The sequence below is a fragment of the Stylophora pistillata genome, chromosome 5, assembly GCF_964205215.1.
Source record: "Stylophora pistillata chromosome 5, jaStyPist1.2, whole genome shotgun sequence".
In the NCBI taxonomy this organism is placed as follows: Eukaryota; Metazoa; Cnidaria; class Anthozoa; order Scleractinia; family Pocilloporidae; genus Stylophora; species Stylophora pistillata.
Window position 1 is genome coordinate 25002553 of NC_142523.1, and position 13170 is coordinate 25015722.

At 37.9% G+C, this 13170-nt stretch overlaps 1 protein-coding gene and 1 long non-coding RNA gene across 2 annotated transcripts; one reads left to right on the forward strand and one right to left on the reverse strand.

The window, feature by feature from the left end:
• Positions 1–1049: 1049 nt before the first annotated feature.
• Positions 1050–4968, forward strand: LOC148730990 (inactive serine protease PAMR1-like). The gene is made up of 5 exons (XM_088761272.1): positions 1050–1098; positions 1478–1587; positions 3106–3170; positions 4333–4578; positions 4857–4968. The coding sequence occupies exons 3-5, from the start codon at positions 3128–3130 to the stop codon at positions 4871–4873; spliced, it is 306 nt and encodes a 101-aa protein (XP_088617398.1). The 5' UTR covers positions 1050–1098; positions 1478–1587; positions 3106–3127; the 3' UTR covers positions 4874–4968.
• On the reverse strand, positions 4677–12005 carry LOC148730991 (uncharacterized). Its single transcript, XR_016001768.1, has 2 exons — positions 11578–12005; positions 4677–5174 (listed from the first exon to the last, which is right to left on the reverse strand). It is a non-coding gene; the product is annotated as an uncharacterized LOC148730991 (long non-coding RNA).
• Positions 12006–13170: the final 1165 nt, after the last annotated feature.

Consider the following 13170-nt stretch of genomic DNA (forward strand, 5'->3'; position numbering starts at 1 on the left):
GATGCAAACTGTTTTTTCATTTTCTCTTTCATGATCACTGTGCCGCATCTTGCCTAATAGTGGTAAGCCAACGAGGTGGAGTGTAAATTGGTCGCAAATCATACATGTGACTTCAAAATCTTTGTTGAATATGTTTGGATTAAGGCAAGAAAACTGGGTCTAGTTCATAAACTCGGCTAACTTCTCGAGTGTAATTTAGAATAAAAGACATAAAATCTATCTCCATGGCGACAGCATACCTCAAAATGATCAATTCAATTTCCAAGTTTGCTGGTTTTACTCTATTGTGTCTATTGATATATGTTTTCTAAATTACTGTAAAACCCGTTAAGAAGCCTCCTTTGGATAAAATGTTATTGTTTGTTTTTTCCTTGTCAAACAGTAATACTTAATAAATATTTAATAAATATTTCATTGTATCTGATTTATCACTTTCACGGGTTTATTACGAATCAACTTAACGACCTGCTCCCACTTGGCTTGTTAGCTCAATTGGTAAGAGCGCTGCACTAGTATCGCAGAGGTCAGTGGTTCGAATCCCGTACAGGCCTGATTTTTTTCGGGTCTGATTTTCGCTATTGCTTAAATAGCGCTATCTACTGCGAGGATCGTGCATCATACGTATCTAATACCGCAGTTCAAAATATATGAACTTCAAATATTCCATTGTATCCACACAGTAATAAGCTGGTGACTCATGCCATTTAAAATTGACAAATTTTACATGGCGTGAGTCATTTTACATTCGCTCCGACGACGGACTAACGCTCGAAACGTCAGCTTTTGTAATCGTTACGGTGGACAATTTACCATTTCAACTCTGTTGAAATATCCAAATTATTAAAATTGACAAAACCTTTTATATCTATAGAAATGTAAAACTAGCTGAAGGCACAGTTCCTGACGTTATAGCACATATGTTTGAGGATGTCGTCCATTGCGACTTGAAATGAATGGAAAACTCACTAATTAGAATGTATTTTTATGATAATGATCTTGAAAAGCCGTATGCAGCCTGCTTTATGCGTATGACTTCATTGCTGTTTGAAAGGCACTCGATCTGAATCGAAGTGAGGGAGCAGCGAAAATATTTTTCAGGTATTTATTCCTTTTTGATATTTAAAATGTACGAAGAAAGATAAGATTAAATGACAGTGAATTATGACATCCAAAGAACCGAGTGAAGGATAATGATTTCAATTCCACAGGGAAAAAAAAAACATTTTTTGCGTCCATGGAATTTAAACATGGCAATTATTTATTACTACCTCTCCATTTTTCTCGTTGTAAGGGCTGATAGAGAAATTCGTAGTTACTCAGGCCTGTCATCAAAAACTTCGCCCAATCCTCAGAAAAGGAATCGAAGTTCAGAAATTTTAAAACTGATTAAGGCTGTTTCCCATACTACGTTTTTAGTGGTTATTTAGAATTTGTTCGCAGGGATAATAACAACATTATGTCCACATTTTTTATACAGTGAATTGTTTACCGCGACACGTTCTTTCTGGCGCTCGAATAAAGTAGAAATACCGTAGAAGATTAAAACAACTTTGAAGATTACATCACTGGAGAAAATGTAATCGCAAGGTAGGGGAGAAATTACTCTTTTCAAGAATTTCTTTACCAACCTTCTTTTGCAGTTTAGGGACAATTTCATAATATTGTGACAACATAAATCGTTTTTATTCAGTCGTCAAATGTACTAAAATATGGTTCAGAGAAGTCCTCGTTAAAGCTTCAGTTCTGCACAGCAGTGTCTTCAAAAATTTATATAATACATGACGATTATGATATGGCTACATTTTATCATTTTTAACTTCTTTGTGAGGAAGACAGACGCGGCATCTGAGACCTGTCGTGTATTACGAGATTCCACAAACATACAGTGCGCTTCACCTGGATAATAAATGCATTATCCACTACTTTACTTTATTATCCAAATGTTCTTCGTGAGTACAAATAACACGCGAGACAAGTAAAAATATCACGCGATATTTGTACTCCAGAAATACACACGAGATTCGCTCGCACTGAAATGACAACAAATATCCAACAAATCTACTATCCAACAATTTACTATCCAACAAATTTGACAATTTGTTGGATAGTAAATCTCTTATCAAACATTTGTTGTGTAGTATCGCGGAGTATTTTTACTCGTTGTTTGTATCCAAACTCGCCCTACAGGCTCGTGAAAATACGGCACAACTCGTTAAGATACTCAGCGATACCACACAACAAAACGTCTAATAAGATGTATTTATTTTCTAACTACACCTAGAAGAGTACAAATAACGCCAAAGACGAGTACAAATATCACGCGGTATTTGTACTCGTCTATTGTAGAGTACCGGTCAAACAGGTTTCCTCGCATCGCGCAAGCGAAGAATTGGATTGTAGTTACGAAAAAGAAACAAATGGCGGACAATTTGAATCATATTTCCGACGACGAAGAGTCAGAATGGCTGGTAAATATAGATCCAAGTTCATTAGATGAATCGAACGAAGAAAAACAGCTTGACGACCAGAAAATTTCTTCATTTAATGAAGAAAATAGAAACAGCAACACAACAACGCGCCAATTCCGTTCCGCTTCGCATACTTCTGTCACGCACTCCCCGTAAATAAATATCCGCGAAACTCGCCCGCGCTGAAATAAAATCTCGGCTTGTTGGATAACAAATAACCTATTAGACGTTTTGTTGTGTAGTATCGCTGAGTATTTTTACTCGTTATCATTATTTTGACTCGCCCTACGCGCTCGTCAAGATACGGTACAACTCGTAAAAATACTCAGCGATACTACACAACAAAACGTCTAATAAGATATATTTATTATCCAAATGTGCTTCATAGAGTACAAACAATGCGCGAGACGAGTACAAAGATCACGCGATATTTGTACTCCAGAAATATCCGCGAAACTCGCCCGCAATGAAAAAAAAATTTGGCGTGTTGGATAATAAATCTCTTGCCCTACGGGCTCGTCAAAATACGGCACAATTCGTAAAGACACTCAGCAATACCACACAACAAAACTTTTGATAAGATATATTTATTTGACTATGTTCTGAAACTCTACTCGATCTTCAAACTTCCCCTCAGGCCATCCGCAGAAAACAGGAAGATGTTGTCCAAAAGGACCTTCTGGGCTTTCATTATTGCTTTCTGTAAGCACTGTTCTCTTTATCTAATGGAGTATCAAGTTAAGAGACTAAAAGTGTTATTTAAACCTATTTAATAGGATTGGAATTAGTTACGTTTAGACACTCGGTTTTTATTCTCATGAAAATAGCCCGCATGTCAATTCCTTAAATATCCAGGCGTGCATTAAATAACTCGCGAGAAAGTAAGTGATATGCGCACGGGAGACACACTGTGGATAACCCCGGCTGGAGAGCATTAAGAAAATAGAGTTACTGCTCCTTGGGAAACTACGAGAAAACACAGCACTCAAGTTGATTTCTGCTTTTCTCTCGAGTCTGATTGGTTTTATTAGCAGCAGATCACGACCATGTTTGTCTCGTAATTTATGCGGCGCCTGAAGTCAACAACAAAAAAATGCATTAGCGGTTTAACTGTTTCAATTTTTGCCTACATTATACTGAAAAACGATCATTTCCAAAATTGTACAAAAAAGAAAAAGGGCCCATTCACTGCGCTCAGAATCTTTAACTTTTCACTTTTGTTGTTTGGCATCAAACGCGCGCTCGCGTAGTCATGTCATTTACATTTTATACGAGAACAGTCTGTCCAAAAGGCGCTTAATTAAAAATTTCATTCATCAAATTTTGATAGCAACCTGAAACAATAAAAGAAAAAAAGTGTTTATCTTACGAATTGAATTATCGTAACAAAAATAGACAAGAACCTCGGATGCCGGCTACGATGTCTTCTCGCTTTTAATTTTTTTACTTTTTTATTTTTTTTTTTTTGCACTAAGAAAGAATCTGCAACATGTTTTGGGTGCTTAATTTCAAAATCAGATGGTTAAAGACATCTAGATTTATCTGAATATTAACCAGTTAGATTTCAGTGAGTAATCCGTCTGAGTTACGTTGGCCAATTTCGCAATCGTTTAATGTAATGGTCTCCGAATGGCTGGTGATCATTTCCTTTATTCTCGTGACCTCCATGTTTGATTCAGGGTGACAGTGTAGGGGGGAAATTAGGGTTCATCAAAACGTCATATTGAGCGTTCCCTGAAACGACTTTGAAAAGAGCTTCTACTCGAGATGCTATCTTTTCATAGCCTTGGCAACATTGACATATTTCACGATCTCAGTTAGGAATCTTACTGACTGTCCTATCTTTTTCTCTTGATTTCATAAGCAGCTGGGCTAATGGCAGAAGTATGCCTTCACAGAGTTGTGCCACAGTTTCCCTTGAGACAACTTTTGCAAGCTCCAAAAGGGCATTATGTGGAGCTGAATTTCACCTTGAAGATTTCCGATAGAAAGCCCTGCAGTGCTGATATGTACCTTGAGTTTCGTGATGGATACAACGTGTCGGCCAATCTCCTTGGCAGATTTTGTGGAAGAAACATTTCTGGTATCGTGCGATCTAGTGGACATCAAAGTAATCCTAAGAAATTCTTTACAATTTTAAGTTTTCATATTCACAACATTCTTGTAGTTTTCAGAGTGACTTTCACTCATAAAAAGACCAGTCCTTGCTTATCCTGTGTGTCAAATTGACATGCTCTTTTTAATGTGTAAAGAACCTTAGAGACTACGCTTATCATGAAACTATCTCTAAAGCTCTCCCTCCCATTGGCGATGTTCAAACAATTTCTTGCAATCAAAATACAACAGTACTACAGTTTACATCGCTAACTCTATGTACTCATTAATCAGTTTTCAGCTCCCATTGACTGCTAGCCATAACCTCCAGTTCCTGACTAGATCCTCACAAATTGGTCCACTGCAAGTTCCAACAGTCCACAACAGTCCACTCCAGTCCACTCCACTGCTTCCCAGCTAACACATAACAAGTCAAGGCTGACTCCTTCCAGATTGATTCTGAAGGAGAAAATACAAAGATGTGGGGAATTGGACTGTTTGGGAAGATGAGACCACAAATCGAGTTTCTCTTCACTTCTTTCCAATGTCTGCTACATCTTGTTACATGCATTTACTCTGATGATCATCTGGGAATGAGTCAGTAAGAAGACACTGATGGAAGACAAACACAACAGGTCAGAGAATTCCTTGTGGGTTGGACGAGAGGGACTATAATATAAAGCACTGGTTGAACCTCATTTTAAATTTCAGACAGAAGTCTGGGGACTTCTCACTCGGCTTAATTTACTGTAGTTAGCTAAGTTAGTTGGGTCCCCTGGGGTTGGCTGGGCCTCCCTTTTTTCTTCCCTTAATTTTAATAGGGTTCCTTTTCAGGTACTTTCGGCTTAGGTTAGGTTTCGGCTTAACATTCTTCTTTATACAATTTCGGCCTTGATTCTACATCACGACTGGATGAACTGTGCACATATCCTCCAGGACTACAATGGCTCTTCAACCATGGACATCAACATCCATTCTTCCGCGCTGGAGCTCCCTGCTTAGTAGCGCCTCAAATACCAATTTTATAATGTTTCACCCGATAGCAGCAATTCCATAGACTGCAATCTAGTGAAGCATTTTCAACCAAACTATATTGTAAAAATTATTGCGGCAACCCATTTTGGGGTTGCGGTACCTTCACCGTGTTTTTACGAAGAACAACTACAACAACGACTTCATCCGACGAAACACTCACCGACCCACTACCACTACCGAAACAAACGACACCGCAACCCCTACGACTACAGCAACCATACCGTACATAAAAGGTATGTCTGAAAACATCTCGCGCATCTTACTACCCTTCAATATCCGCGTCGCCCACAGACCCATCACCACACTACGTCAGTTACTAACCAACGTTAAAGACAAAGACGAACCGAGGAACAGACAGGGAACGATTTATAAGATCAATTGTTCCGACTGCCAAGCCTCCTACATCGGTGAGACTGGCAGAAACCTCACAACAAGACTGACTGAACACAGACGGGCGACGAGGAAAGGTGATGTCAGCAATCACATTGCTGAACACCATCGACTTACCAACCACAACATTGACTGGGACTCTGCGCAATGCCTAACCTACAGCACTGACTACTTTCAACGACTGACTCTGGAAAGCTGGTTTACTAACTTAGAACAGACTCCCCTAAACAGATGTCAACAACTACCCGCCCCATACAAACGACTCATTCACGAGATAAACATCACAAACGACCGAAAAAGAACAACCTAGCTTTACCGACAGACCGAAACAGACCAATCACGAACGACTTAGTCACTTGAGTCTTACAGCCAATAACATCACGGCAAAACCAACCGATCATTTCACACGAACTGGAATAAGAACATTCTACTGACAACAATCACTCACTTGACTCTGATGATGACTTCCGCACAGGTTGTCGAAACGTCATTCACTGCCACCGACAACAGTCCTTCTCAGGACTACACTCACCCGGACGATCAGACTACACCTTCACATGTTACCCCCGGGTTCAAACCATTTACTGCAGTCTATAACCCATCATGTTCCTAATCAGTATGTTCTCAAACATTTTTTCAAACAGTGAAAAAGGTGAGTATCAATAATACTTCTTATATCAGTCTATAACCCATCATGTTCCTAATCAGTATGTTGTCAAACATTTTTTAAACAGCAAAAAAGGTGAGTATCAAGAGTACTTCTTATATCAGTCTTAATAACCCATCATGTTCCTAATCAGTATGTTCTCAAACATTTTTTTAAACAGCAAAAAAGGTGAGTATCAATAATACTTCTTATATCAGTCTATAACCCATCATGTTCCTAATCAGTATGTTCTCAAACATTTTTTTAAACAGCAAATAAGGCGAGTATCAATAAATATATCTTATTAACCAAGTGCGAGGGCCGTACTGGGAGAATATCAGCCTGAGATCTTGACAGTACGGACCGAGTGCAGCGAGGTCCGTACAAAAAAGTTCGAGGGCCGATATTCTTCCAGTACAGTCCTGAGCAAGCTTGGTTAATAGGAGATTTATTATAAGACTGAAGTTCAAAGGGACACATGTGCGGTATCATTCGGGACCATTCGGGACAGTGCCCGGTCCAATACTTAGAGAATATTGACCGGCAATAGAGCATTTTGATTGGTTGATTTTAGTTATTGGCCCTCTGACTACCCGAGTCGTGTAATAATACTTCTTATATCAGTCTATAACCCATCATGTTCCTAATCAGTATGTTGTCAAACATTCTTTTAAACAGCAAAAAAGGTGAGTATCAAGAGTACTTCTTATATCAGTCTTAATAACCCATCATGTTCCTAATCAGTATGTTCTCAAACATTTTTTTAAACAGCAAAAAAGGTGAGTATCAATAATACTTCTTATATCAGTCTATAACCCATCATGTTCCTAATCAGTATGTTCTCAAACATTTTTTTAAACAGCAAATAAGGTGAGTATCAATAAATATATCTTATTAACCAAGTGCGAGGGCCGTACTGGGAGAATATCAGCCTGAGATCTTGACAGTACGGACCGAGTGCAGTGAGGTCTGTACAAAAAAGCTCAAGGGCCGATATTCTTCCAGTACAGTCCTGAGCAGGCTTGGTTAATAGGAGATTTATTATAAGACTGAAGTTCAAAGGGCCACAAGTGCGGTATCATTCGTGACCATTCGGGACAGTGCCCGGTCCAATACTTAGAGAATATTGACCGGCAATAGAGCATTTTGAGTGGTTGATTTTAGTTATTGGCCCTCTGACTGCCCGAGTCGTGTAATAATACTTCTTATATCAGTGTGTAACCCATCATGTTCCTAATCGGTATGTTGTCAAACATTTTTTTAAACAGCAAAAAAGGTGAGTATCAATAATACTTCTTATACCAGTCTATAACCCATCATGTTCCTAATCAGAATGTTCTCAAACATTTTTTTAAACAGCAAATAAGGTGAGTATCAATAATACTTCTTATATCAGTCTATAACCCATCATGTTCCTAGTCAGTATGTTCTCAAACATTTTTTTTTAAACAGCAAAAAAGGTGAGTATCAATAATACTTCTTATATCAGTCTATAACCCATCATGTTCCTCATCAGTATGTTCTCAAACATTTTTTTAACAGCAAAAAAGGTGAGTATCAATAATACCTCTTATATATTCTATAACTCATCATATTACTAACCAGTATGTTCTCAAAAATTTTTTTAACAGTAAAAAAGGTGAGTGCTAGTTATGCCTCTTATTTCTGTCTATTTCTCATCAAAACAAGGTTAGTCATGGTAACATTTTTATATTGGGAGCTTGAAGTCTTATTTCCAGGGCTAACAACTAGATTAATAACGGGAAAAGGAATTCAGACTACAGACAAACAAAAAAATTCTTATTATTTTTCCAGCTCAGACACTCATTCTCAGCCTTTTCAAAAGGTAAGTAAGCTTAACTGTCACAAATACAGTATGTGGAACAGCCTGAAGGCTTTAATTAGTTTCCAGGAAATCTGATCATTTGAGAGCACCAAAATAAACCAGAAGGAATTCATAGATCCTATCCAGGTCAGCATTGAACCCTTTAATTACCTCAAGGAAATTATGAACATATAACTCTCCCAAATAATATCACTACAATATCCAGCAAACAGGTAATGAGAGCACCCAAACTTGTCAGATAGAAGTTGTTAGGCAAAGGAACTTAAAAAAAAACTTATAACACTCTTGAAATATATAGAGACTGCATGAATCCCAAAATGGCATATAATTCTTGTTCTGGTTATACCCATTTGACAGCCTATCAGACCAGTGATGAGCAAACAGTCCTTAGCAGCTAGAAAGCCCCATGCTGGAAACAAAAACTTAAAGGTTGGTCCTTTCTCTTTGAGTTTTTAGGATGTAAGTTACACTTCAAGAATAAGGAAGAGACAATCACTATTCATGAGACAAAAATTAATAATTTCAGAGAAAGTATCCAGCAATCATACAGGTTCATTGCTCTGGACTAACTTTCAAATCTAACTCTTGTAACATCCTTTAACAAAAATCTACATCTTCAAACAAAACAAATCATGTATTCCTTACACTGCTGCTATGTTATTTTTAACATCTACAAATGTAACTACTGGTGGCTAACAAGAAGATAAGGCATTTTTATAAAGGACGCTAACAAACAAAGGCTGTGTAATTGCAGTAGTAAAACATTTTAGGGTAAAACATTGTTAAGCAACCTTCAAACCCCGAAGGTTTAATCACCACAGCACAGGTTTGGGGAACATGGTCCCCATTTTTCCCCATGCGGGGTTTTTTGGGTTTACATGTCTGGCCATGGTACAATCACCTCTTACACCTTAAAATTAGTGTGCATATTTTCCATACTTTTTTCTTGAAGTTTCCAAAGGCACTGACCAGGAGAATTTGAATAAAAACCAAAAGCTTCCTCGCCAAAATTTTTTATCCAAAATTGATACTGCAAGAACTAATTAGATGCTCTCAATAATTATGTTGCACAATGTAACACATATTTCACCTAGCTGAATGACAATCAACAAAATAATATCAAAAACTTTAACTTGGTATGAGATAATAATTGTGTTCAAGAAAACATGCTTAGACTTGAGTTAAAATCAGGGGTGTTTTCCAAAATTTCCAAGATTTCCAAAAATTTGGGCAAAAGTTTTCCAAAATTTGGGCAGTTTGCACTTGGAACATTCTGAGCTCTCCATAATTTTCTTTAAAGCTTATAATCTAACAACTAACCTTTTAATCCACTAATTACTTAAGGAGAAATCTGAGTGTTTCAGGTAAGGGGATAAAATCCAAAATTAACTAGGGTTTTTTTTTTTTGGAAAATGATTCAAGTCTTAGCACATTACAATTTCCTTGAGGTAGTTAGCTGAGGTTAAAGTTCAGATTTCTCAATCAACATGTTATATAGATTATTTGAACGCTAAAAATTGCTGAAAAGGTTTAATAAACGACTTCTGTAGCAACTCTACATGTAGTTAGATCGAAAAAAGCATATATTAAGTAAAGAACTGTATTTTTGAATATATCATCATATTACACTAATTTAGAGACTGTCGGACATTCAGGAGGAGATTTAGAATGTTGTTCCCATATAACAGACTGATGTCAAAGCAAAGTAGGTTTGAGATAACTCAAATGTTTTGGGTGGAAGGTATGGGCGGTGGAGTGGTGGTGATGGCAAGGACTAAGAAACAGATTGGGACGGAGGGAGGGCTACTATTGTGGGCGGGGGTTTACAAATGCGGCTATGACTGAAAAGGATCATGGGAGGTTGGGGAGGTAAAATGTTGGGATGGGTTGGGATTAAATGGGTTTGGGTTAGAGACAGGGAGGGTTACAGGCTAGGGTGAGGGTTTTAACTTGGGTAAAGAGGAATAGGGTGGTTGTTATGGTGTTTGGAGATGGTGCGTAAGTGTTTGGCTGGAGTTTTGGTGGGCAGGAAGGCAGGCATTGATTTGAGGCTGAGTTAAGGTTCCTATTTAGGAATAAGGTGGAATGTTTGAGTTGTCTCAAATTCACTTCTGTGTTTTTCATCAATTTGAAACTTTTTGAGTCATTACTTGTAAATCTTTCAATACTGTTTCCAATTCTTTGAAGGAAATTAGCACCCAAGTTCTTAAGTACATAATTTTTTCCAGTTCTCTTTAAGTTAAAATTTCATTCTTGCTGAGTTAAAATGTTGTGGTATGTTTTCCCTTAAAATCAATTATTTACTATAGATTCCTGTGTTTTAATAAAGTAAGAATATCACAGTTTGATCAAAAGATGTCTTTTTTGTTTTTTTCCTCCTAATCCCAAACTTCCTATTCTTATGAATTTTTAATCCATGGAATCCTTAGCATGGTCATTTTGTGGAGACTCAAATGTGCTCAAAGAGCAAGAGGAGGTTCTAGACAGTAAATCCAAAATAACAATTTTGGACAGTTGCATAATAAAAGTATGAAGTGTTATCATCTGAATAACGGGGGCTCTGGAATAGACTGTTATGGGTGATGGCAACCAACCCCTTAAAGATTTGAGTGAAAGGAAGAGCCAGTTGACTCTTATTTCAAATGTCCTAAACCACTGACTGCTATTCCCTGGTTCAAACCATTCACTGTAAATTCAGGTCAATTGAACACGAGTAAAAAGATGGAAACATTAAAAGTTTTTAAAGCCATGCTGTATATAAGATTAATCGGTGGTCGCCATTAATAGATGTCGCACCCTTGAATTTCTTGATTGGGTTACTATTGCTTCAGACAAATTTAACTTGCACTCTGGAAGTCCTAGCGATTAAAATTAAATCTCTCATCTTAGGTAACGTCTACTTAATCGTTTTACTCGCTCGGGGCTTTCTTCTAAATGCAAAAGATCGAGGCACTAGAGCGCGTCCACAAAAGAAGTAACGCATTGATCGATCTTTGGCACCTTTTGCTGTGATGTCAAGATATCATTAGAAATCAACACTTTACCATTACTACGTATGTTACTTGAAGTGTGGTTATAATACATGTTAGGAGGCTTACTTGTGATCGTAAGCTGTCTGCTTCCCGCATCAACACAAGCTGAATTTTTCCTAACAAGCGAGCGAAGCGCCAAGTAACCCCTCGTGTACGTTTCACGTTCTTTTGGAAAGACTTCGTAGACACTATCCCACTTGCTGCTTTCGACGCAACGCAGCTTCAAAAAGTGAAGTGTCAGAGATACTTAAGGGCTGTAATAGCCGAGATTATCAGTGTCTGGCCATAACAGCGTGTACATTCATGGTCAGGCGCCATTTTGACTAACGCGCAAACGATCCCAGAAGCACTAGCAGATTGCCTCCTTTGATGTCTGGAAAAACGTAAATGGTTTATTTACTTGAATTTAGCCGATTTCTTTTATATCGTGATAATTTTTTTCCCAAAAATTCTCACTTTTGACGGAATATTACAAGCACACCTCTTCAATTAACGATCAGAATCAGGGCTACCGCTAAAGACGACAAGGAAATATGCATGAACACGGAAGACGGAGCAAAAATTCCTTACAGCCACATGATTGCCAGAGGAGAAACCTTGCGCAAGACTTCTGTATACCCGTGGGAGAACCATGGGCAGCAAGTCATGCCCTAACATTCTGGGTCTTTCCTCCACCCTACACCTCTTCGCAAACATCTTGCAATTAATCTTTTATTAAAAATCAGATCATACCAATAAGGAAAGCAAAATATTATTTAAATAATTCGTGTACGGATCGTTTACTTTTTGGGAAGTTATTAAAAGAGATCAAGCGATAAGTAGTTCATAGAGGGCCAAACTACGCACACACCCAACATGTGTCCAGAACGAAATGTACCAAAACGAATACATTTTGCGTCCGTGCGCAAGAAAGCAATGCACTACACTAAAACATTGCATTTCTACCACAACGTTGTACATACACGAACAACAATACAAAAAATTTTCATTTCTCATCTGCAGAAAGTCTTGAACAGGTGCAAGTGGACGCAGCCTAGAGATATGGGGGAAATTTTCCCCGAAAATTTACCATATTTTTGCATGTTATTGGGGAGGTTACAGTCGGAGCCCCATCGCTTCGGGTCCGCCGTCCTTGATTTACCTTGAGTTACACTTAACTTGTCATTCTCTTATTCCGGTGTGTACGAATAGGTGGATAAAAAGTAAACTAAATGTGAAGAAAGACATTCTTCTCCTTAAAAAGTATAGTTCTTAATAGCAATGTAGACAGATTCAATAAAATTGATATCAAATAGACATGCTTCATATGTGTTCCACTTCCACAGTGACCAGTTAAAATACAAAAACGTTACGAGGATCTACAGGCTCGCTCAAAATAAAGCTTCGCTTGATTATTTTATCATAATAAGAATTCAATGTGAAATTGTCGCAAATCGTCGAAAAAGGAGTGAATAATACTCTATAAATAGCCAGAGCAACTTCAACATGTTACCCCACGTGTCTTAGGCGATTGTAAAATCAGTTTAGCAGAGAAATCCAGCAGTTGGGAAAGAAGATATATACAAGCGCGAAAGTCTTCAGGATCCTGCGCATTAGAAATGCGCAAGCGTAACGCCCCCATAGTGGCGTTATACAAAATCGCCTTTGTATACTCTTCAC